Source organism: Rhizophagus irregularis, chromosome 4, assembly GCF_026210795.1.
Source record: "Rhizophagus irregularis chromosome 4, complete sequence".
Lineage (NCBI taxonomy): Eukaryota > Fungi > Glomeromycota > Glomeromycetes > Glomerales > Glomeraceae > Rhizophagus > Rhizophagus irregularis.
In genome coordinates this window covers 1,686,743-1,712,696 of record NC_089432.1, presented here as the reverse complement: position 1 = coordinate 1,712,696, position 25,954 = coordinate 1,686,743, and the positions used below count along the sequence as shown (strand labels likewise).

The window sequence follows — 25,954 nt, the reverse complement described above, 5'->3', positions numbered from 1 at the left end:
TCTGGTTCTATCACTCCTAGGTCATGTTCCTGTTTATGGTTTATATATCCAGCGTTCCAAACATGGTACCATTCCATTTTTAATAAAATTCTCTAAAAATTTTCACGTCTTTTACTTTTTATCCTTCTTTTATATTTTATTTGACCTATACTGGGCTTGCCTTTACCTCATTTGTTCATTACTGAGTATGGTAGTTTACAGGTTTGTACAAATAAATTTATATTCCATAAAATTTTCCAACCTAAGGTTGAAGTGTGAATCCATATTTGATTTGTCCGATTATTTGTTGTATTTCCGGATTTGTCAATTTTATAATAGTCGTTACAAATGTTTCCTTTACTCTATATATCTTATCTTGACCAATTTCAGTAAAAAGTTTATATATTTTTATAGCTCCTTGCATCCTTTTCCTTAATGCTTCCTTCTTCTTTTGTTTTTCATCAGTACTTTCATTAACTATAAATTCCATCATTTCATCATATAATTCTTCTCTAGCTGTCTGGTCTGGCTTTGTTTGATTTATTCTTGCTTTAATTTCTCGTTCAAAAATTTGTCCAATATTGTACCATATTAAGATGTTTTTACCATTTGTATTTCCAAGACTGATGTATCTTTCTACTAATTTTTCAACATCATGAATTTCTACATTTTGTATTTCTGGTATCAATAGGTCTTCCACATTTACCGGTGTCAACAATTCATTTATAAATCTTTCCACTTTATTCTCACTTTTGGTCCTTTTCACATGTTCTCTATTATCACAGGTCAAACATCTCTTTTTCTTTTTCTTGGGTGGTCTAACATCATAGATGGTCTTTAGACTGATGGCCTTATTGTCTTCATTATAAATTTTTAATTTAATTCCTTTTCCTTTACACAAATATTTTTCTGAATCCTCTTTTGTTAAATTGATTTTGTATTCCATTTTATGGGTGAGAGATCGAATTCCTCACCTTTTTATAACTTTCCTTGAATATATTTGTCCAGCAAATATTATTTTTATTTTCGTTAACGTTAATCATGATTCTTCTTGGGTACCCTCACACAGAATTGTTTTTGAAAGTTCACACAGAACTATTCTCAATTGATCACACAGAATACCTCAATTGAGTTCACACAGAAAAAGCTCACACAGAACTATTCTCAATTGATCACACAGAAAACCTCAATTGAGTTCACACAGAAAAAGCTCACACAGAACTATTCTCAATTGATCACACAGAAAACCTCAATTGAGTTCACACAGAATTACCCTACCATCGTATTTATAGTGTCGGTTTTTGGGTACACTTTTTATCCTTAACTTAACCTCAATTATTTATAAAAATTATTTTTAATCCTTAATTCATGGAACTTATTTACAATATTCTATTAAAACCCCTTCTAACTTGATTAGCCTCGCATTTCCCTTGATAATCAATTACTACCATACATATTTGGTTCATATGTATGAAAATTATTGCAATAATAATTTTTCATTGACTTATCAGCCGGTGGTCAAGTTAGATCAAAAATTTAATTTTTAACATTATCTCTTTATACATTTATGGTCATACTCACCCAAATTAATACCTTTTACCTTGGTAACCATTATTTTCACGTATCCTTAAAAATATTTAACTTTATTTTATTAAAATTTAACGTTAATACACCTTAAATTCTTTTTTAACCAAGACTTAGAACTTTTAATTTTATAATTCCTTAACTTCGTCGATCCTTTATTTGTAACTTCTAATGATTACGTGGGGGTGATCATTTTCTTTTCTCAGAGATCCTGTACTTATAACCTGTAGTGATCATGTGAGGATGATCACTTTTCCTTTCTCGGAGCATGCACCACTTGTAACACCTGAGCCCATAGAGAATTATGTTTGCCACCTCAGGTATTAACAAAATGACTCTTTATTCATAATATAAATAAATACAATAATATGCTTGGTTTAATAACATTAAATAACAAAATAAATAATTCATAACAAAATTCGTCCAATTTCTCTATTTTTTCAATAGTTGATCTTCACGCCCTTTTATGTTTGTTTTTGTGTAACTAAATTCATAATTTCGATTCATGGATTTAAATTATTAAAGTATTTCCATTATTTTAAAGTATTTCCATTATCTTAAAGTATTTCCATTATCTTAATTTTGTATCCATTTGATCATCATGAACTCCTGAATTATGATTTATAATATTAACGTAGTGATCAACAAATTAATCACTTGACACCTCAGATCACTTGATTTCATCCAATTTAGTATCTTTCGGATCTTCATTTATCCTTAAATCTCGTGACTAATAGTTTAAGGTCATCACAGACCAATTATCCTTGATTCTCATGATTAATAGTTTAACGACTTTTCGGTCCAATTAAAATAAAAATAAAAATAAGTTAAAATTTTATACACTAAGACTAAATGTAATACTGCGCCTCACAATTAATAAATTTACTAGATATACTACGGCATTACAATGGCTACTACATAGTCGCGATTTCATGGGTTTCAGTAAAGTATATTTTTATACACTAAAAGTATACTTTAAAATATATTTAAAATATACTTAATTTCATACTTTCGTATATATAGAGATTGAACAAAATAAAGATTTATTTTAAAATTTAATCAAATAATATCATGTTAATTAATTCTTTAATGAATAAATAATAATAAAATAAAAAGTACATCAAAATAAATACAATATAATCTAAGTATAAAAATAAAAGTAAAAGAACTAGAACCAAAGTGTCATATGATCAGGAGTTGATATAGAATCTTGATTCTCATTACTTAAAATAAGTTTATACCAAGGTGTAATGTCAACTCCATCATAAGTTATATTTTCTTTATCAACACTCTCTTTAAACCATGAATACAATTTTGTTTTTCTAAGCTCTTGAGATTTTTTCATCCATTTTTTCATCAAGTTAGGATCCTGAAGATAACAAATATATGGTGAATCATGTAGTTGAAGTTTATTAAAGGGAATATCAAGTCTTTCAAAATCATCAATAAGTTCTTTTCTGTACATCAAAAGTCCAATATTACCATCATTTTTGGCTTTTTTAAATGTGTCACTAAACATAAATTTAAAGGTCAGATAAGCATTTAAACAAATACTATTTAGTAAATATATTACTTACTTCATCAATGCAATAATCATATTAAATAGAACAAGAACTATAACAACATTAGCAACAAAAATAAATAGCTTAAATAGCGAATCATCGCTATAACTATTCAAATTAATTGTACTCAAATAGTACATGGAAAGTATAGCATTCCATATTGTATCAACAGGATTATCTTGAATTGGACCTGTGAAACTATATTCTGCATTTTTATCTTCTAATGTATAAGTTAAATTTGATGGGGTTACAAGAAGAAAAATTCTGCATATAAATATAAAATAAAGTTAATTTTCTTTAATATCATGCTTAATATAACAATAAAAACAAGAATACTATTACATTGAATTCGCAAATCCAATTATTAAAATAAACATAAATGTAAAAAATGGTGTGATCTTTTTCAAAAGATTTCCAAAAATAAAAATATTTATGGCTATTACTGAAAATAATCGAAGCCATAAGAGCTTTAGAAAGTAAAGATAAATTAATGTAAAATTATTAAAAATTAGTATCCAAAAGTCATAAACCATACCATTTCAATCCAAAGTATCAATGTAACTACTGTATAAATAATGGGTACGAAAAAAACAAAATCCAAAGAAACGGCAATCATACCCAAAATAATACTGCTTAGATCAAATAAATTAAATATTGTAATGTATTTGACCTTATACTTCCTTATTTGCATAAATTCATTTACTAATAGATATAATCCAATATAATAAAATATTCCGCTTCCGACTTGCGTAAATTCAGTTACATCTTGTACTTTGTAAAACTGAAGAATAATAGCAAACAGAATTAAAAATATAGCATATAAACATAATGGTCTTATCCAATATGCCATTGCTTGATGCCATCTTGAATTTATAGCTGCTTCTATTGCTGGAATGCTAAAAAATACTTCTTCGTTTTTTTTAATTTGAAGAAATGGGCTAAATTTTTCGTCTCCAAAGTTCTTATAGCCAGGTGGAAAAAATGTTTTTTTCAAAAAAGGTATAATTCCTTTTTTGGATTTTCCTTCAATTTTTGCATCATGTGTTGTAAAATTTGGAAGTGGAACCATATAAGTATTGGGCAATATATCCTCCCTGTATTAAGAAATATCATCAGTAAAAGATCTAAAATTAATTAGATTATATGATGTATACCTCATTTTATTATATAAAAAAAGATCCGAAGAATTTGTTGATAAAAGATTAGTAAGAGGTACATATACTTCTAATGTATCTTGACAAACTGATAACGCTCGGAATTTTTTAATTGGAAAATTGTACTTCATTTCTCCAAAACAAGGTTTATAGAGTATTAAATCCATATAATTACCTATATGAATAAAAAATAATATCTTTTTTAATGAAATATATATACATATAATAATATTAATTGAATAACAAATACATTATTATACCATAATAATCATGATTAGATAATTCTGATAACTCTGGAAGTATTTTTGTAACATTAATCATCCAGCCAATATGAGTCATAGAATTTTCAGAGTAATATTCTAATAAATATGCTAACATAACAGCATCTCGATCTAATAATGAAATTGGTTGTCAAAATATATAGTAAATAACAAAGAAATTAAAAATGTTACCTTGACAAAATTTTAAAGCTAATGTCAAATCATTGGCCGATTTTAGATACGTGTCTTCTAATTCCAAGTCATCACATAACTCCAAATCATTATACCCTATGAAAAAAGTCTGTGTGATTTTTGTTGAAAAATCATTCAATTAAATTCACTACGATTTCTGTATATTTGACCATACAATAATTGTGCTAAAAATTGCAATAAATCACACAATTATTGCATGGTAATTCATTCAATAATTATCCTATTTTTGACCTGAATTTATACAATTATTGTGTGATTTTTGAGCCAAATTTTAGGCCATATTTTAGGAATTATAGGTTAAATTTTACAGTAATAACAGGCAATTTATAAAGTGAAATTATGAATTTTTTTTATTGACTTAAAATATAAAAAATATACACAATATTTCATAAATAAAATACTGAATTTGATATAATCATAAATATAAAAATTTGTAAGAAAATAAAATAAAATAAAGTATGTTAGTAACATGAAAGTAAATTAGTAGTATCAAAGAAGAAAGTAAATTATTAGTATAAGTAAATTATTAGTATTAAATAAAAAAGTATGAAGTTAGTGAAGAAAGCAAATTAGTAGTGTTAAAAAGTAAATTAATAGTGTTAGTAATAAAAAAGTATGAAGTTAGTGAAGAAAGCAAATTAGTAGTGTTAAAAAGTAAATTATTAGTATTAGTAATAAAAAAAAGTATGAAGTTAGTGAAGAAAGCAAGTTAATAACATTAAAATGTAAAAAGTTAGGAAAATAAAAAAATAAAGAACACAAGTTTTTCTTACTTAATATTTTAAAAGAAAGTTGAAGAAAAGTTAAAAGGTTAAAAAAACATAAACAAAAACATTTCGCGTCATCATATTTATTTTGACGATCAGATCACGTGATCAACATATATAATTTTAAGAGTTGATTTTTACCGCATAATTCTGGCCAAATTATAATTCCGGTCAGAACTAATTGTGTAACCTAATAAAAAGTTTTTGACTTTTTTTTAGTTACAAGATGATACAAAAATTTCACCAATGGGTCCGGAAGATGCCCGTTTATAAGCAAATATGCAGTTGAATTTTGTGTAACCTTACTGCATAAATCACTTTACTTAGGAAAATCTATTTGTAATGGTTAAAAGTGGTCTATTCGACCTAAGGTTGCTTGCCGAAACCTAGGGGTTTAGGCAAGATGGCGTTTCGCCGAAAAGCGAAATTCTGCCGAAACTATATTAAAGTTATATTAAAAAACTGGCAAAACTTTGGAGAAAGACGAAACTGCCGAAACTTATTATAAATGCCGAAACTGCCGAAACTCTGCCGAAACTATAATAAATCTATAGTAAAATTTTGACGAAACTAATCGTAGGATTTTGAAGAGGTTTAGACAAGCAACCTTAATTCGACCCTAAAAGTGGTCAAATGTAACCATACAGGTAAGATGGAAAGTAGTATAGTAGGATTACCTAAAAATTGCTTTCTGTATCCTAAATTTAAGTCTATTTTCAAGTTGTACAATAATCACAATTTTTATTGTACAAAAATTGAATGTTTTCTGTATCCTAAATTTAAGTTGTATAAAAATCACACAAAAATTGAACATTTTCTATATCCTAAATTTAAGTTGTACAAAAATTGCATACTTTTAATATGCTTTGAAAAACTTCACAGCTATTTTTATCCAAAAATCTGCAATAATTGTACAATTTCCACACGGACTTGAACAAATATTGTACAAAAATTGGATGATTTTTTTTCATAGGGGTTGTACAATAATCACAATTTTTATTGTACAAAAATTGAATGTTTTCTGTATTCTAAATTTAAGTTGTATAAAGATCACACAAAAATTGAACATTTTCTATATCCTAAATTTAAGTTGTACAAAAATTGCATACTTTTAATATGCTATGAAAAACTTCATAGCTATTTTTATCCAAAAATCTGCAATAATTGTACAATTTCCATACGGACTTGAACAAATATTGTACAAAAATTGGATGATTTTTTTTCATAGGGCTATTATAGAGGTACCGCACTGTACCTCGAACATTCTTTGTACTATTATTCCATGGTTCTAGATCATATGATTTATATTCATGCTCATCAACTACAGTGTCGTCTTCTCCAAAGGTTGTCCTTTTTGTAATTATCTCATGTACAACTTTAAACTGATCCTCATTATCTTTATTATGAAAAACAACTTTTCCATTTGCTTTTGCCAGAGTATAGTAGAAATGCTCATCATATTTTGACGGAGTAGGGATATTACTATCCGATAAACCAATATCATCTTTAGAAATAGAAAAATAATCATTTAAACATCCTGATATAATCCAAATATGAAATTTCACATCATGTTCTTTATTCTCTTCAATAATGAATAATTTTTTATCTTTTTCAATAAATTCTAAAAATTTAATTTTATAAATGTTGTCAAATTTTTTTGAAACAACTTCAAGACCATTTTCCATTAAATAAAGTGTAATAATTTTATCTCCATAAGAATAAGCAAATAATCTTGAATCAGTTGATATCGCAAAAATTCTAGGTTCGTTATCATTTGTAATTAAAAGGTTTTCTTCACGATTCCTATAAAAAACATTCACTAATTGTAAATTATTTACATTATATATTTCAATATTTATTTTTTGGTAATTGCTTGTATTAACCACTAAATATTCCTGAAACCTAGATTTTAAAAGATATTTCCAATTGCGTCTTGAATCATCAATGCTTTCTAATTTTTTAAATAAATTTTCTGGTAATAAATAGGTACCTTCTTTTGATATAGAGATATTTTTGTTCAATTTGACATTAATCTTTTGTATTTTTACACAATTCATGCAAATTAGAGTTGCAACATTCTTTAATGAATTTTTAGAATTTTTTAAAAAGGTAAGTGCTCCACCAATATGACATATCGAATTGTTGTTATAATCGTTATTGTTATTATCATCATTGTTAAATGAATACATAAAAAGTTTTATCATCCCTTCACCAGAAGTACAGGATAATCGAAATTGTTTAATATCGGTTCCTAGAATTTTACGAATGTGAGTATATTCGTAATAGAAAAGAGTGCAAATGGTAATGATAACAAAAAACAGGTAAAAGAAAAGATTTGATTTATCAAAGGTGCTGTCAAAATTCAAAATAAAAGTAGGGATAAAAGTAGAGATAGCAATATATGAAATAAATAATAAGATTAAAAAGAGTTGGGAATCCCAGAATGATAATTGTTTTTTGATAAAAATTTGAAATGATCTATATAATTCTCGAAGACTGCCTTCCTCAATTTCTTTTAGATTTATGTCATTATTAGTTACACAAGAAATTGCAACCAAACAAGTTTCACTTTCAGTATCGATTATGTCCGAAACTGCTAAAGACCATCCAAGAATATTAGTTGGTTTTTTGAATTTATTTATATTAAATTGTTTATTTGCCTTGTAATTTGTTGCTACTTTTGCAATTGATATGGAAGTACCATCTGAAAAAAATAAGTTTAGAGGAATATAACTTCATACTTTTAATATAAAAATTGATACATAAAATAATATTATAACTTACCTGGATTAAACGTTGCTACAATCGAACCGTCTGGGCTAACTGCTATATGATTAATTTTTTCTTCATTTGTATGGTTCCCACTTTCCAGATCATCAACAGATTCACTTTCTTTTATGCGTTCGTCTATTTCAATCTCGATTTCGTCCATGTTTTCCTTTTCTTATATCACAATATAAAAAAATAAATTCACGAAGAAAATGTTGTCATACAGTATGTATAGATGGCCTTTAAATTGATTTTTGAAAAAATGTAATTTCGCAAGAATTTCGGATTTGAAATATTTTTTATATAAAAGAATTTAAAATAACTATGCAATTTAGTATATTTTAGGTTAAAGAATTCAAATAATTTTGGATATAATTTCGGCTATTAAGTAAATTAATTCATTGAAATAATTTCGGACTTCGGCGTTTCAGCAAGATACGGCTTTGTAACCATAATTGAGTTTACTTTTATAATTAACCATTAATTCTAAGAACAATTAAATACTTTGGTAATAAGTTTACCACTTTCTTAAATGGCTTTCCTTTTGTATCATCATTACGAGTTTTTTTTTTAAAAAAAGTTCGTTCTTTTTACTATTTCTATTTGATTAGGATGGACGTATATATATGGCTACACAAATTTGTTCATTATTAATTTCGGACCTGACTCTTTTCTATTGTAAAAAAAAAATCAAAGGTAACGTTGCAAAAGTATCGATCTTGATATAGTATATGCTTCTTGATAAACATATATATATATTTGATATATTAAGAACTATCCCGCGACACTTGCGACTATTTTATTTTAATTATTTATCGCAGATCATATCAGATTGACAGCAGAAATTTCCTTCTGTAATGGATTTATAAACCAGAAAAATATTAGTGGTATGATAACTTTTCAGAAATTGTCACAATATATTTATTTATTGCCTATATTGTATTTATTCAAAGGGTTTTAAATTAAAATATACAAAAAATAAATTGTAAATAATTACCATTATAATGATTCAAATAAAACTGCTAGTTTTCCAATTAACTATCAATTAAAATTTTACTTCATTTTCTTATAGTAATTAAATTTCCTCTTGTTAGTACATGTGAGATTTTAATATTTATTGGATTAATTTAATTAAATGCCAAGTTTGGAAAAATATTTAGCAATATAAATAAATCTCTTTTAGAAATCATTTAAATTATTTGTCGTACAAAATATATTTTCATGATATTAACGGTATACCTTATGGAGCACAGTCCGATGATTATCTTACATGTCAATTTTAGTGCAGTCATGTGAACTTGGGTCCGTTATTAAAATTATTTGAACTTAACTATTATGGTCACCTGATATAAAAAAATTTACACATTTATTACATTTATTATAAGGACATTTTATAAGGTATTCGAGTGAGTAAGTGACGTTACAGATTGACATCACTGAGGAAGTGTGATTTGAGTTTAATACTAATATTACTAACGGCATCGTTGAACGTATGAATGATTTGGAAACTTTAACTCCTCTTTCAATCCTTCCAAATATAAATCAGCTATACAATTTGTAGCTCATACAATAATAAAAAAAGCTAAAGAAATACATTAAGAAAGAATGAATACTCTGATAAATAAAAGAAAAATTACTAATCTTACGGAAAGGATTGAAGAAAATTTAAATTGAGTGTATTTTACAGTTTAAAAAATTATTTTTTGAAGAAGATATTGAAAGTTTTTAAACAAATAGAAAGTTTTATTGTACAATTGTATGAATAAATATTTGAATTTTAAAGAAATTTAAGAAAATAAATTCTAAGAACTGTATAATGAATATATTGCAAAAAATTTTGGTGAGATTATATAGAGAGAGTAATAACGAAAATAATTTAAAGAATATATAAACTTCTTATTTTAATTTAACAAATATTATTAGATTCCAAATTTATCTTTTTTTATAACAAAACAATGAAGTATCAAGAGGTGTCGAAACCATTCAAATTAGCTTATTATAAATCATGAAGAAAATTCCAGAGCCAATAAAGTACAAGTAATTTCAATATCTTGATCAAATGATACGATTAGGAAGGATAAAGGTTAGCAGAAGTGGATGTGCTATAGTTTCAAGAAAAAAAGCTGGTAGATTAATAATAAGTAGTACTAGTACATGATGAAACAATTCATGTAAGAGTTGAAGCATTTGAACATAGATGAATATAAAATTGAAAATTTAAAGATGATGACGATTTAAAACATCAGAATTACTTAAAAACAGAACAAAAAGAATTATATGAAGTAATGAGACGACATTTTTAATATTAAGAAATGTGGACTGTATTCTGTAGGGATATACTCATTTTAAACTCATCAAAGATTCACTTTGCTGTCTTAAGCAAAAAATAATGACCTTAATTTGAGGCGAAATTGAATGTTCAATAGTAAACATGAAATATATTTATGCCATAGGTATTTGTGTAATATTCATTTCACATTGCTTCTTTCAATATGTTTTAGAATACGTATAAGAACACAAATTTCAAAATTCTGGATAAATTAAGAGAGCGACCTCCGGAATTCAATATGCTGATTATGAGATAAATGGAAATGATGGAAATGATCGGTAATGATCGGTATATTAAATTTCCAAAAGGAGGTATCGCATGCGCGATTAATACTTTTAAAGTACCATAAATAAAAAAATTGAAAACTGAAAATTAAAAAATTAGAAAGTTAAAAATTATAAAATAAAGTTGAAAATTTTAAAAATAATTATTATATTTAAAAAAGTATACTATAATTTATTTGTTTATAAAATAGGGTTCATTATCTATTTATCTATTTTTACTATTTAATTTTAAATTTAATTACTAATAACTGTGTTATTATGCAGACGTCCAAGATCATGTTCCAATTGTTCCATAAGTAATAGTTATTTCACGGGGAGTCATGAATGTCAATGATTTTCACGGCGCACTCTTTTATCTCATTGGAGGCTACCGTCCAGTGATGAAGGAGTGGGAAAGGTATAAATAAACTATAAAAACACGTGAGCATGAAAAAAATCATCAGAAAAATTACAGGCATGAATAGATCATCAAAAAAATCACTGGCGACCAATTAGTAAACATGAGATAAAAAAAAATAATAAATGAACTATATAAGCTTATTTATTTACCTATAAAGATTAATATATGTGATATTTAATCAAATGACGTAATGCGTCAAAAATATCTACGCAATAATAATTTAATTAAGTTTCTGTAATATAAGAGTATTAGTAGTAATAATCTACTTATCTATTACATTCTTTTAAAATAATAATTTTACAATTTCTAATATAAAAATCATTTTATTATCTGTTAATATTATTTATGCATAAACAGATATCGCATGAGTAGTTATTTTACTTAATAATGCATCAATAACGTAACTTTTGCATCACCTTTCGTAATGATATATACAGTACTAATTCGGACGATTAAATATAGGTGAGACGAATAGTTGTGGAGTACGGTGACATTTGGCGGTGTGTAACATAAAGGGTGTGAAGCGTACTCAGGTGATGAATAGTATCTCGGCCACTCTGAATCACGTGTTTAGCCCATCGTGTTATTTATCACTTGAGTAAACTGTCACATAGGACCGTACTCCACTCATCATCCCCACCGGACTCCACAACTTTCCGTATCACTCATTAAATATATACTAGTATGCTTTTTATTTCTTTATTGATACTTCAATTTTTATTTTTTATTATATTAAATTAAAACAATTGTTTAATGTATGAGTAACAATACAATTTGCTTAGTATTAATATGTTAAGTTCTAGAATTTTACAAAGTCATACTGTACATAGATTTACAATTATCTGTTTTTAATGTGTATGAGATTAAAATTTGTAAATTTAGATAACAAAAATAATAATATTGCGTGCAATAATGATTAAGTCATCAAAATTAAGGATTTCCATTAATAATTCACAAAAGTTAATCGGACTTTTTTTTTAATGAACATAATTAATTTTCCTTTTATTTGTTTGTTTTAAAAATAAAATAAAAAATTTACTTAGAATAGCAATACATTAATTAATAAATAATATACAAATTTCTTAAATAAATTCTTCTAATCCATACTGGCAATATTAATGTTTATGATGAATTAAGTTTTGATGTCTGTTTAAACTTGCAGACTTTCTAAATAATTTTCCGCAATTACATTTGTATGGTCTTTCGTTCATGCGGTATGCTAACCGACATCTTTTTTGTGAACTCTCTCCTGTTGTTTCATTCAGTGATGTCCTATATGCATGTTGTTTAGTTGTAGATAATAAATCCCTACTATATTGTTCTTCATAAATATCATTTTCAAATTTCCTTTTTGAAGATTGTCGTGAAGCCGTAGAATATATATCAAAGAATGGTACATAATTCCAAAAGTGGTGATTGATTTCAAAATTGTCCATCATTTTATTGGCAATATTATTATTGCCTTCAAAACCTGAATATGCATTACCGCTATTATAATCAGGTAAATTATATTCCTTCATTTGCTTGTCTACAAAATCTGCGCAATTATCACTGCTTTCAACATTAACATAAGATAAAATGCTATCGTCAATATTTAATTCCTCACTTCTAATTAGTTTGTGTGATTTAATATTAACAGTCGCGCCGTCTCTCAAATTTTCGTTAAAAATCTTATAGTATTCACCATTGCCATTAGAAGATTCATAACTATCATCACTTAAATATTCCTCATTGTTAAAAAATTCACGTAACTCCTTTTCAGTGCTATCTACGTTGACATTGTGAAAAGATCCGTATGGCTCCATTTCAACTCCAATGATTTCATCATAACGTAAAAACTCTTCTAAACTGTCTTGAAATTCTTTTTGCTTAGTTAAATCAATTTTAGCTCGATAATTATCGCTTAAATATCTTTCGTTGGAAATAGGTTCGTATGGTTCCACCTTGATGTTAACAGTTTGGTTATTATCCCTTAACGTTAAGTTTCTTTCTGCTCCGTAAAAAGGTTCATATGGTTCCATCTTAATGTGAACAGAATTATTATTTCTTTCATTTCCATAAAAAGGTTCATATGATTGCATCTTAACGTGAACGGTTTGATTATTATCGTCTAAATTTCTTTCCTCGCCGTAAAAAGGTTCATATGGTTCCATCTTAACGTGAACAGTTTGATTATTGGAGCTTAAATTCCTTTCCTCATCGTAAAAGGATCTTCCACATGATTCCATTTTAGCTCTAATAGTTTCGTCATAACGTAAAAATTCTTCCAAGCTATCGAAAGATGGACAATACTCAGTTTGCTCCATTTTAATAATACTTTCACTAAACGGTTCATTTGAACTCATTTTAGCTCTAACAGCTTCATCATAACGTAAAAACTCTTCCAGACTTTTTAAATCTTCAAATGACTCAATTTTAATTTCGACGGATTGTTCATTTTCATGTACATCTCTTTTCTTGAAATTGGAATATTCACATGGCCTGATTTTAACTTTATGAAGTGTGTTGTCACATAAATCTTCAACGGGTCGATCATTTTCATGTACATCTCCTTTCTCACAGTTAGAGTATTTACATGATCGAATTTTAATTTTATTAATTGTGTTGTCAGGTAAATCATCTTCCAAACCGTTAAAAAATTCACGTGAATCCGTCTTGACACAAACAGTTTCATCACCACTTGTCTCCATCTTAATGCTGACAGTTTCATCACTCAACTCGCTATTAGGATTCTGAGCTTGAATTGTTCCAATGTAGTGATCAACAAAATTTGAATCCTGTTTCTCGGAGCCAAAAGGTAAAGAATTTTCCATTTTGATTATAACAGGTTCGTCGTAGATGTCAATATCGCTGTTATTATTGTCTACCATATCAAAATCATAGTTGGGAAAACTATTTCGAGCATATAAATCATCTTCAATACTTCTCTCCGAGAAATTATCATAGCTTCCTATATTGTCACTACTTGTATCAATAACTTCTTCTTTAATATAAACGTCGCTAATATCGTCTCTCTCGCTATCTTCTAAATCGTCGTCACTATATTCTCTATCAGCCTTCAAAAAATAAAAAGTATATGATAAATAAACCAAAAGAAAAGCGTAAAGATCGATTTGATCTACTTACATAATAACTAGTAGAATCACAATCACTTTCAGAGTCCATATAATCATAGTTATCGAAGTTTAACGTTCCAAAAGGTGCCATAAAAGACATATTATATTCAAATAATTTAGCAGTCATTTCGTTACCTTTTTATTTATTTATTATTATTATTTTTTTTTTATAGAAAAAAAAGAAAAGAAAAGAAACGCAATACAATAAGCTTCATTATTTGAGAGGCGACTAAAAATTTTATTTAATAAACAAACTTTACCCGATATTTCGTAAATAAACTTCGTCTTTGAATAGGAATATTTTTTTTTTGAAGAGAAAAAATATTTTTTTGAAGGATATATTTTTTGTCAAAGTATTTAAGTATTTTTTTTTTTTGATAAAAAAGTTTTCTTAAAAGATGACTTATATACTGGAAAATCTATTATAGCGTGATAACGTGAAGATATACCAATTATGGTTAACTAAATTTATAATGTTACATACGACGACTATTTAGATTATGAATTATGAGTAATAAAACGCGAAAATAGATGATATAATAAAATGATACAAAATTTAAACTCCTTATAACAGATAAATTTAATTCCAAGCCAAATTTTTAAAATTAGATAGGAAAGCATCTCATGTTATTACAATTAAGGAAGAATGAACAAATATAATAATACTGCTAATTTGGTGAAGGGTTTGAATGATTCAATATCAATATAACGAACCCTCCGGGTTCCGTTATAAGATTATTTCAAAGAATTTAAGAAATTTAATTGACCGATTCGTTATAATGAAGGCATTTGATATTTTGATTGGCTGATGTCACGTGCTAAGAAATTCGTTATAAAGCTGACTGTATTTATTATACATGTGCGTGTTATATATCATAATAATGTTTAAAATGTTGTATCTAATTACAAATTTGTCAAACTATAATCATCAAATAAAAAATTTTAAAATTTTAAGCAAAAATATGCAATAAGATCTTGGAAAATATAATGAAGTTACTGTAATAATAAACTTTTCATTCACTCATTGTATATATGAAATATACGTGTTTCAAATTAATTAAATAATGTCAAGTATCATTAATAGATTCTTTATTGAAATAAATAATTTAAAAATTAAAGATACATCAAAAGTAAATACATCCTAATATAATAAATAAGAAAAAATAAAAAAAAAAACTAGAACCAAAGTGTCTCATGATCTTCGAGTGTAGTAAAAGGAACTTGATTTTTACTACCTGAGATAAGTTCATACCAAGGTGTAAAATTAACTTTATCATAGTAAGTCCTGTTTTCTTTACTAACGTTGTCATTGTCAACACTCTCATCAAACCATGAATATAATTTTGATTCCCTAAGTTTTTGAGATTTTTCCATCCATTTTTTCATCAAGTCAGGATCTTGTAGATAACAAATATATGGTGAATTATATAACTTGAAATTAATAAATGGAATTTCAAGTCTTTCAAAATCATCAATAAGTTCTGTTCTATACATCATAAGTCCAAGATTACTATCTTCCTTAGCTTTATTAAATGTGTCGCTAAATAATTTTTTGTATAAAGGTTGAAGGTTAAATAAATATTTGTAAACAAATACATCTTAATAAATATTGCTGATACTTACTTCATTAATGCAATAATCATGTTTAATAAGACAAGAACTATAACAATATTTGCAGTAAAGACTAATAACTTGAATGGCCAATAATTACTATAATCATCCAAATTATTTGTGTTTAAATAATACATGGAAAGAACGGCATCCCATATTGTGTCAAGAGGTTTATCTTGACTCGCTTCCGTTGATGTTAAATCTTCTTTAGTAAGAAGTGATGGATACGCAAAAAAAAACATACCTATTTAAAAATATAAATAAAGTTAATTTCTTTTAACATATTTAATATATAAGAATAAAAGTAAAAACAAAATTACATTGAATAACCAAATCCGATTATAAGGATGATCATGAATGTAAAAAACGGTATGATCTTTTTAAAAATATTTCCAAAAATAAATATATTTATTGCTATTACTGAAAATAGTCGAAACAATAATAGCTTGAAGAAATAAAAAAATAGTTAGTAATATAAAATTGTTTAAAAAATTAAAGTTTATAAAGATTATTAAGCATACCATTTCAATCAAAGAATTAATGTAGTCGTTGATATTAGACCAACAATTACATCAGTATTAATTGTTACTATATTGATACTATAATTTTCAATGATGTTATTAGCTAGAATCATTGAAGCAACAATTATAGCAAAAATGATACTGCCTATATCAAATACATTAAATATCGTAATGTATTTGGTTCTATACTTTATTATTTGCCTAATTTCAATTGCTAATAAATACGTTCCAATATAATAAAACATTACCAATATGGATGCAAATAAAGGAAGATCATCACTTAAATAAAACCAAGAAATAGTGTCGAATAGAATTAAAAAAGCAACGTATAAACCTAAAGGTAACATCAAATATGTCATTGCCTGTGGCCATCTTGAATTTATAACTGCTTCCATAGCCGGAATGCTAAAAAATGCTTTTTCGCTCTTTTTAATTCGAAGAAATGGACTAAAAGATGTTTCTTCTAGGGACTTATAACCAGGTGGAAATAATATCATTCGTAATAAATGTATAATTTCTTTTTTGAATTTTACTTCGACTTTTGAATTATGATTATGAGTTGTAAAGTTTGTAATTGGAACCATATAAAGATTGTGTAATTCTTCATGTCTACATCAAAGGAAAAACATTATAAAGAAGATTTAAAATGATGAGATAGATAAAATAATGATATACTATACCTCACTTTTTTATATCGCAAAATATTTGAAAGATTTGTTGATATAAGCGCGGTGACTGGAACATATACTTTTAATGTATTTTCGCAAACTGATAATTTTTGAAATCTTTTAATCGGAAAATTATACTTCATTTCTCCAAAACAAGGTTTAAAGAGTAATGAATCCATATAATTACCTGTATAAACAAATAATAAAATTTTTTAATAAAAGTATAGTAATAACAAATTATAACTGTACATACCATAATAATCATGATTAGATAATTTTGATAAGTCTGGAAGTATTTTTGTAACATTAAGCATCCAACCTATATGAGACATAAAATTTTCAGAATAATATTCCAATAAATACGCCAACATCACAGCATCCCGATCTATAAAGAAAATTTGATTGTCATAATACAGTACACTAATTAATAAGAGTAAATAACAAAGATCTTAAAAATGTTAACCTTGACAAAATTTAAAGCTAATGTCAAATCATTAGCTGATTTTAAATAATTGTTTTGTAATTCCAAATCATTATGTAATTCCAAACCATCATAATATGGGTAAGAACTATATATACTTTGAGGTTTGTGTAATTTTCGAATAGAATGTATTTTATTAAAGGAAATGAACGTGAATAAATAAGATATGCCATTAAAGGATGTTGAACCTCCATAAGTTTCCAATTATCAGGGTATCTTTTAATAAAATCTTTGATAATATTTATGATTCCACTAACAAACTTTTGATTTTTTTTAGAATCGATACTTTTGGTACTTCTATATAGATAAGCAAGTGATTTACATGCATGAGTTATAACAGTAGTCATATCATCTTCAACTAGAAATTTAGTTTCCGCCTCCGGCCTGATATTGTCACTTATTAAAATATATACAAGATTGGAATCTTCAAAATTATGAAAATCGTTAAAATCTATAAAATATGGAGATTTGGATTTCCAGACTTGAATACTATTTTGACCAATAATAAAGAGAAATCTTCTGTCATTGTTGAGAAATCTACCATGAATAGTTCTTGTATCATTAACATTATTATTCCATGGTTCCAGATCACTTGATCTATATTTATGCTCATTATGCTCATCAGCCACAACGTCATTTTCTCTAAAGGCCGTTCTTTTTATAGGTAGTATATCTAATAGTACTTTAAATCGATCCTCATTATACTTTTCAAGAGTGACTATTTTTCCATTTGCTTTTGTTAAAGTATGATAGTATTCATCATATTTCAATAAAGTAGAAATATCATTACCTGATAATTTAATATCATCTCTAGAAACAGGAAAATCATTTTTAAAACATCCTGATATAATCCAAATGTGAAATTTCACATTATGCTCCTTGTCTTCTCCAATAATGAATAGTTTCTTATCTTTTTCAATAAATTCTAAAAATTTTATTTTATAAATTTTATCAAATCTTTTAGAAACAATTTCCAGACCATTTTCCATTAAATAAAGTGTAATAACGTTATTTCCATAATAAGAATAAGCAAATAATCTCGAATCAGTTGATATTGCAAAAATTCCAGGTTCTTTATCATTTGAGTTCAAACATTGTTCTCCACGATGCCTGTAAAAAACATTCACTAATTGTAAATTATTAACATCATATATTTCAATGTTTATTTTTTGATGGTTGCTTGTATCAATCATTAAAAATTCCTGATACCTAGATTTTAAAAGAAATTTCCAATTACGTTTTGCATCCTTGATACTCTCTAATTTTTCAAATAAATTTTCAGGTAATAGGTAGGTCCCATCTTTTGATACAGAAATATTTTTGCGGCAACCAAATTGCATCCTTTTTTGAATTGATTTTAACTTAATTTTAATCTTTTGTATTCTCATATAATCCATGCAGATAAGTGTTGCACTTTTCTTCTGGGAATTTTTAGTATATCTTAAAAAGGTAACGACTCCACCACGATGATTTATTGGAGGAATGTTTTCAACATTAATATCGTTACTATTGTCAAACGAAAATTTGAAAAGTTTTATCATTCCTCCACCAGAAGCATGAGATAGTTGAAATTGCTTAATATCGGTTACTAGAATTTTACGAGTGTAATAATATTCGTAAAATAAAAGAATACAAATGGGAATAGTAATAATTAGATAAATGTAAATATAACTACTAAGTATTATAATAATTATCGACAAATAATAAAGAAGAATCCAGTTTTGATTACTGATAAATGGTCGTAATAGAGTGAAATAAATTTGATATTTTCTTTGATTCATGTTTTTTTGATTCATTCCATCATCACCCTTTGGATCCATGCCTTCGCCCCCTTTTGGATTCATGTCTTTGTCAGTTATACAAGAAATTGCAACCAAGCCAATATTATTTTTATCGTCCACGATATCTGAAACTGCTAAAGACCATCCAATAATATTAGATGGTTTCTTGTCGAATATTTTTTTTATATCAACTTGTATTTTTGCCTTGTTATGCGTTACTGCTTTACTCGTTATCACTTTACTTGTAGCTGCCTCACTTGTTGCCACTTCATTTGTCACCACTTCAGTTGTTATTGTGTCACTTGTCACTGCCTCACTTATCACTGTTTCACTTGTTGCTGCATCATTTGTCACCACTCTTGTGATTAATATAGAAGGGTCATCTGAAAAAATAAGTTTAAAGGAATTTACCTTTTTATTTTCTTATTTTCTTTTTTTTTAAAAAATAAAAGATTGGATATATTTTTATAACTTACATGGATTGAATGTCGCTACTACCGAACCATCTGGGCTAATGGTCACATAAAGTAATATTTTCACCATATTTGTCCCCGAATTCTGGATCTTCTGTCATGTTTTTTTTCTTGTATCAAAATATAGGAAGAAATTTTTAAAATTTTCCTGAAGAGAGTATTTTTTATAAATACCAATGCCCAATATTTATAAGATAATTATGAATCAACAAATTGCATAATTATATTGCTACCCTTCTTATTATCAATGAAATCGTATACATTTCGTTTTAATCATTGTTTACGATAGATCATTCTTTACATTTTTCATTGTTATTATTATTATTGTAATTATTATTTATGGCAATCGTTATGTCACTTATGTGTTAAAAGGATCATCTTTTTGTACTCAAAACTTCAGCCACCCACCTATTTTTAACAAGTGCCCGACCCGACAGGTGATGGTATGCAAACAGATCGACATAAATTAATCGCCTACTTCTAAAAACGGGCGGGATGAAAATCTTGCAGTGCACAGTTAGTTGGTCCGAAAAAAGCTTAATATTGTTTTAAAATGCTATATTTATGTTTATAATTAAGAAGTGACGTTAAAAGTTATTCCCAATTTTCTTTTTATTTTATGTTTTCTCAATCGTAAATTTATTATATCATTTAAAACTTCCTAAATTATCTATGATTTTCACCCAGCATTGTAAAATGTAAATTTTGCGCCATGTACTTGCAGAAAATTGCAGTGGGCGGGTTTCAATATGAAAAAAATTTGATAATATTATTACAAATAGGGAAATTTTTAATAAAAAAAATTTTTGAAAAAATCTCATTTGGATCATTATGATTAGACAATAATTCTATCGTAACCTAAATAAACTGTCATTATATATCAGATTACATATGTTAATTATTTTTTAAATCTAGTAATGATAAAGGTCATACCATTAATTATTATAAACTTCAATCTCGTGGTTATATAATAATACTTAAATTGATAAAATTGGAAAAAAGTTTATATCAACCAGGATGAGAGTAAAAAAGTAATTTAAAAATTAATCCCGCGCTCATATGACTGATTTTACTTAATTTGTCTTGTGTAACTGTTACGTTTAGTATAAATAATTTTGACGTGTGATTCGTTTGCGCCTGATCTATTCCATAATTATTATCGGGTCATGTGTACGTTCCGATGGCCAATCTGAGAGATTTTCATCGCAGTTCCGGTTAATGAAATTTTAATTGGATATTTTTTTTTTTGCTATCAAAGTTAACTTTTTTTTTTTGATAAATTGGAAGTTCAAAATTAATATTATCGATGCATCAAACATAATTGCTATATAAATGAGATATTAATGTCATTTTTTAAAAGAAAAAGAGTTGGTGTACAGTTTATGCTGAATGAATAACTATTAGTCATTCCAATCTTTCAAAGGACTTTTTCTTAATATATTAAATAATGACGACGACTATAGTGTTATTATTCAAATTAAAATATTAAGGAATTTTGAACACACAGTTATTTTACGTGCTCGTTCTTATTTCAAAGGTACTCTTTAAGACGATTTGATTACAAAGAAAAAAAATATAATTTTGTTAATAAACCAAATGTTATCCTAATTATTTTGAGTGAATAATTAAAATAATTTAATATTAACATTATTTATTTAAATTATTTTAATAAAAAAAATATGTTAGTTATTTTAAAGTATATTTACGCTGATAAATTGATTTTACTGAGTAATTGGATGAAGACATTCTTAGATTATTGTTTGCTACTACTTGAATAATCATTTGGTTACGTACTGTACTTACGTTCAAGATTATTTAATTGAAGAACAAAATAGCAGGATTGATAAATTGTTCTTCTTGCTGTATTTATTCTTCCTACCTGGTTGCAAGAAATCAGTACAAGATTATTGTATTGATTCTATCTACAAAGAACCGCTACATTTATATTTTCAAAAGATTTTCTTTCTATAAATAAGGTGACCTTATCGTGAAATTCATTGTATTGCATAGACATTACATCAAATTCTGACTGTAATTACGAAAAATAAATCATGAGAAGCTTTAAGGACAAATTTCCATCATCAAAAATATGGATATAGTAATAATAAAAAAAAATAACATGAACAAATATAAAACCATTGATACAAATTAAAATAAATACTTTTTTAACCTTTTATTTTACAGCAGTTGAAATTGGTTAATTTTAATAAAGTTTTTCTTCTAAGAAGAGGGGATGTAGGATGTTTAGTTAATAACTTAAATCCGGGATCATTTTATTTCGCCATATAATAAATAATTATAAGTTCATTTTTTGATTCTATTGATACTTTTGTCTATTGATATTGATATTGACACTAATCCGATGGCTAATTCTTGACTAGTGAAATTAATTGGCCAAAAAATATTAATTATCACATAATTGATCATGTACTTAATCATAAGATTCGAGATAATTTGTATTACGAGTAGTAAACTTCGCACTATGATTAATTTCGGCCAGCATTAGGTTGATATTTAAAATTTACTAACATTGATCGATCAATTGATTGATTAAAAAATTAGTTTTCCTTTGAAATACTATTGTTTTACATAAAAAATATTGAATTAATTTCATCCACTTTCTGCTATAGTATAATTTGAACTTTGAAATATGCGTCAAATAACACAATTATTATACGACTACAAATGTTTGATTGTATGAACAAAATCTTGAAGATAACCAAAATGATTATTTTAATGTATAATGTTTATAATATCAAAAATTCCTATCGTTATCATCATGTACGGTATACACTGAGTCTATGACACTAGTATCCAAAATAATCCAATGCAATGTTCTTAATTTTCATATCCACCGATTTTAGCAAACCTATCTTTTTATATATACATACTTATATTCATGTATAATACTTTTTCCTCTGATAAAGAATTATTCACTAATAATGATGATTATGGTATTAATACTATAAATAATATTATTTGTTATTATTTACAAATTAATTTTCTAAAGGTATCTTTATTTTATTCATTCTCCTAAAAAAAAAAAATTTTTTTTGAACAAAGTTACCTTATTATGTTTAATGCAAAAGCAAAATGTGGTGGAATGATTTGAATGGAGGTAGTTGAAAGATTAGGATTTATATTACGAAATAAAATCAATTAGGTTAATTGCGGAAATCAAAAGTGAAGAAAAAAATAACATGTTTGCTTATTAACGCTTATATAATTTGATAGAATATCATGTGATTAATCGCGATATAATCCTTTTCATCTCAAAAAAAAATGAATTTTAGATAACTTGGTCTAACTACTTAAGTATTAACCAAACCCATTTATTACCCATAAAATGATATAATCAAATGAAATTTCACTAAGAATTTGTAACAATTATCATTGAGAATAAAGATACATTGAGCGGAATATTTGCAGTTGCAAATATACTTACTGTATTACAGTTTAATGTTTAAAATCTTTATTTATATAGAATATTCTTAAATATATATAGAATTCAATAAATCTATATGTACTATATATTATAAAAATTTATAAAGTATAAATGAAAGAAAATAGAAGTAAACTAACTTCAATACACGAATTAATATTTAAACTATTTAACTTTAACTTTCACATAAAAAGAAACTTCATTCAAAATTATCTTCACCATCTTGACAAATTTCATTTAGTTCTATAAAAAATAATAAATTAGATATAGAAATATCAATAAAATTACAAATAATAATAACTTACCTAATTCACTTAATTGAACATCTAAGCATTCTGAAACTGTATATTATATTTAAACGTTAATAAATTTAAATAAAATAATTATAATAATAAAGGGAATACTTACTTAGATTTGCTGATGTTGATTGAGCAGTATAACTAGTGTCTATTAAAAAATAAAAATAACATTAATAATGTAAAATGGATTATATGATAAAACAAAATTAAATTTAATTACCAGAACTGAATTGAAAAGATAATAAATCTGAAGAATTTACTGGGTTTGGAAGATTTTTGAAATTTAAAAGTCTACTAGTATAAATTGCTTGTGGATGCGTTTTGAAGCTTTTGGATTTATCTTCATTTGACCTGTTTTTGAATTTTTCTTTTCTAATTTTATCACATTCTTTTATTTGAAAATATAATTCACTTTTTTGACTATTGCTACCATTTTTACTATCTTCGTCTTCATTATCTTCACTATCTTCATTATCTTCAATATCTTCACCATCTTCACCATCTTCACTATCATCTCTATCTTCAATATCTTTAGTCTCAACATACCATTTATTTAATAGTTGATACAATTCTTTAGTGGTTGGTCTATTTTTTATTTCAGCATCCCAACATTTTATTATCAAATCTGCAAGTAACTTTGGTATGTCTTTAGAAATTGTTGGTCTAAGTCCTTTACATATTTTAATAGCTAAAAATTCATTATGAGGAATATCATTAAAAGGAATTTCTTCAGAAAGAAATTCATTCATTATTATTCCAAATGAGTAAATATCTGCTGCTTTTGTATATTGTTGTCCACGTAAAACTTCTGGTGCCATATATGGTAATACTCCATAAATTCCTTCTTCTTTAACTGTTTGCTTTATATTTGCTGGTTGACACATTCCTAAATCACTTATATATGGATCACTATGATTTATTAATAAATTGCCTGAATGAAAATCTTTGTGAACTTTTTCAGAATTATGAATATCTAAAAGTCCTCTTGCAATTTGTTGTAATTTATCAATTTTTGATTTATAATTTATATAATTTTCAGATTTATTTAAATAATTTCTCAAATTTCCATCATTACAATATTCTATAACCATCATATACTCTTTATTATTTGGATCTTGAGTAATTCCGAAACATTGAACAATATCATAAATATAAATCTGAAGATGAGATTTAATCTAATTATCATCAAAAAGGAAAAATTTTATTAATAAATAAATGCAAATAACAATCTTTATATATAAGATAAAGTAAGTTTAAATTACCTCATTTAAAAAATCTGAACATATATCAGAAGAATTATTCAAACTTTTCAATGCATATTTACTCCAACTATATCTATACCAATTTTGATTTTCAATATCCCAATAATTAATATCTCCTTCAGGCCATTCAGCTGAATAAATCTTACCAAAACCACCTTCCGCAATATAAGTGATATTTTGAAATTTTTCAAAAGGTATCCATTCAAGATATTTTTTATGATATACAGCATTAAGTTGTGATTGTTGTATAAATTCATCAATATCTTTATTTCCACTAGTCCAATTTTTAAAGTTATCTTTAAATCTTTTAGCATTACAAGATTGACACCATCGCCATCCTGTGCCAGGTTCTTTACATTCTCCACATATTCCATACGCTTGTTTTCTTTTTTCTAAATCTCCTATATAAACTACTCTTTCATCTACATTTTCTGATTCAATAGTTGAATCAATAGTAGGAATTGTAGCATGAAGCTTTTAATAGACAAAAAATTATTAATATTTTTAACTACAAAAATTCAATAAAATAATTATAATTATTAAAAATATTAAATTGCTATTACCTGATATTTATTTTCATCAGTATCCTCCCATAAATCTTTTGGGGTTTCATCCATATTAATTGAGCTGTGGATTATAATTTTAATTTTAGTTAATATAAATGTTACTCAAAAATAAATTTCAGAATTATTATGGGCAAAAGAAAAAAATTTTAAATTGAACGAAGTGCGCACATTTGTATTACTTATTTGTATTACTATTTGTACTACTATTGTATACAAAAATTGATATTTTTGTAACAAAGAAAATTCGTAAACAGCAGCTGATCATCATAAAAAATAAATCTAACCCGAAATGGTTAAAATGAAAAATGCGAAGTAAAATTATTTTTGGTAATGTAGATCATATAATTTTTTTTCTGTATTTTTCAAAAAAATAAGTCTATAATAGAAAAATCATTGCCAAATTATATATCAAAATAAATTAGTTTGGAATAAA

General features: G+C 26.0%; 6 protein-coding genes across 6 annotated transcripts; all 6 read right to left on the bottom strand.

The window, feature by feature from the left end:
- Window positions 1-241: 241 nt before the first annotated feature.
- On the bottom strand, window positions 242-925 carry OCT59_023744 (uncharacterized protein; the record flags this gene model as incomplete). The annotated part of the gene is made up of 1 exon (XM_066134927.1): window positions 242-925. The coding sequence occupies one exon, from the start codon at window positions 923-925 to the stop codon at window positions 242-244; it is 684 nt and encodes a 227-aa protein (XP_065991005.1).
- Window positions 926-2,731: 1,806 nt separating this feature from the next.
- OCT59_023743 (uncharacterized protein) lies at window positions 2,732-4,657 on the bottom strand (the record flags this gene model as incomplete). Its single annotated transcript, XM_066134926.1, has 6 exons — window positions 2,732-3,074; window positions 3,141-3,389; window positions 3,468-3,592; window positions 3,661-4,219; window positions 4,280-4,454; window positions 4,540-4,657. The coding sequence occupies 6 exons, from the start codon at window positions 4,655-4,657 to the stop codon at window positions 2,732-2,734; spliced, it is 1,569 nt and encodes a 522-aa protein (XP_065991004.1).
- Window positions 4,658-6,662: 2,005 nt separating this feature from the next.
- Window positions 6,663-8,451, bottom strand: OCT59_023742 (uncharacterized protein; the record flags this gene model as incomplete). The annotated part of the gene is made up of 3 exons (XM_066134925.1): window positions 6,663-6,703; window positions 6,775-8,223; window positions 8,304-8,451. The coding sequence occupies 3 exons, from the start codon at window positions 8,449-8,451 to the stop codon at window positions 6,663-6,665; spliced, it is 1,638 nt and encodes a 545-aa protein (XP_065991003.1).
- Window positions 8,452-15,593: 7,142 nt separating this feature from the next.
- On the bottom strand, window positions 15,594-16,270 carry OCT59_023741 (uncharacterized protein; the record flags this gene model as incomplete). The annotated part of the gene is made up of 2 exons (XM_066134924.1): window positions 15,594-15,957; window positions 16,041-16,270. The coding sequence occupies 2 exons, from the start codon at window positions 16,268-16,270 to the stop codon at window positions 15,594-15,596; spliced, it is 594 nt and encodes a 197-aa protein (XP_065991002.1).
- A 287-nt stretch (window positions 16,271-16,557) lies between these two features.
- Window positions 16,558-20,022, bottom strand: OCT59_023740 (uncharacterized protein; the record flags this gene model as incomplete). Its single annotated transcript, XM_066134923.1, has 6 exons — window positions 16,558-17,158; window positions 17,230-17,404; window positions 17,471-17,602; window positions 17,681-17,697; window positions 17,960-19,862; window positions 19,956-20,022. The coding sequence occupies 6 exons, from the start codon at window positions 20,020-20,022 to the stop codon at window positions 16,558-16,560; spliced, it is 2,895 nt and encodes a 964-aa protein (XP_065991001.1).
- A 3,571-nt stretch (window positions 20,023-23,593) lies between these two features.
- On the bottom strand, window positions 23,594-25,572 carry OCT59_023739 (uncharacterized protein; the record flags this gene model as incomplete). Its single annotated transcript, XM_066134922.1, has 7 exons — window positions 23,594-23,637; window positions 23,700-23,735; window positions 23,803-23,841; window positions 23,914-24,868; window positions 24,956-24,969; window positions 25,102-25,429; window positions 25,519-25,572. 7 exons carry the CDS (start codon window positions 25,570-25,572, stop codon window positions 23,594-23,596), a joined length of 1,470 nt encoding a protein of 489 aa, XP_065991000.1.
- Window positions 25,573-25,954: the final 382 nt, after the last annotated feature.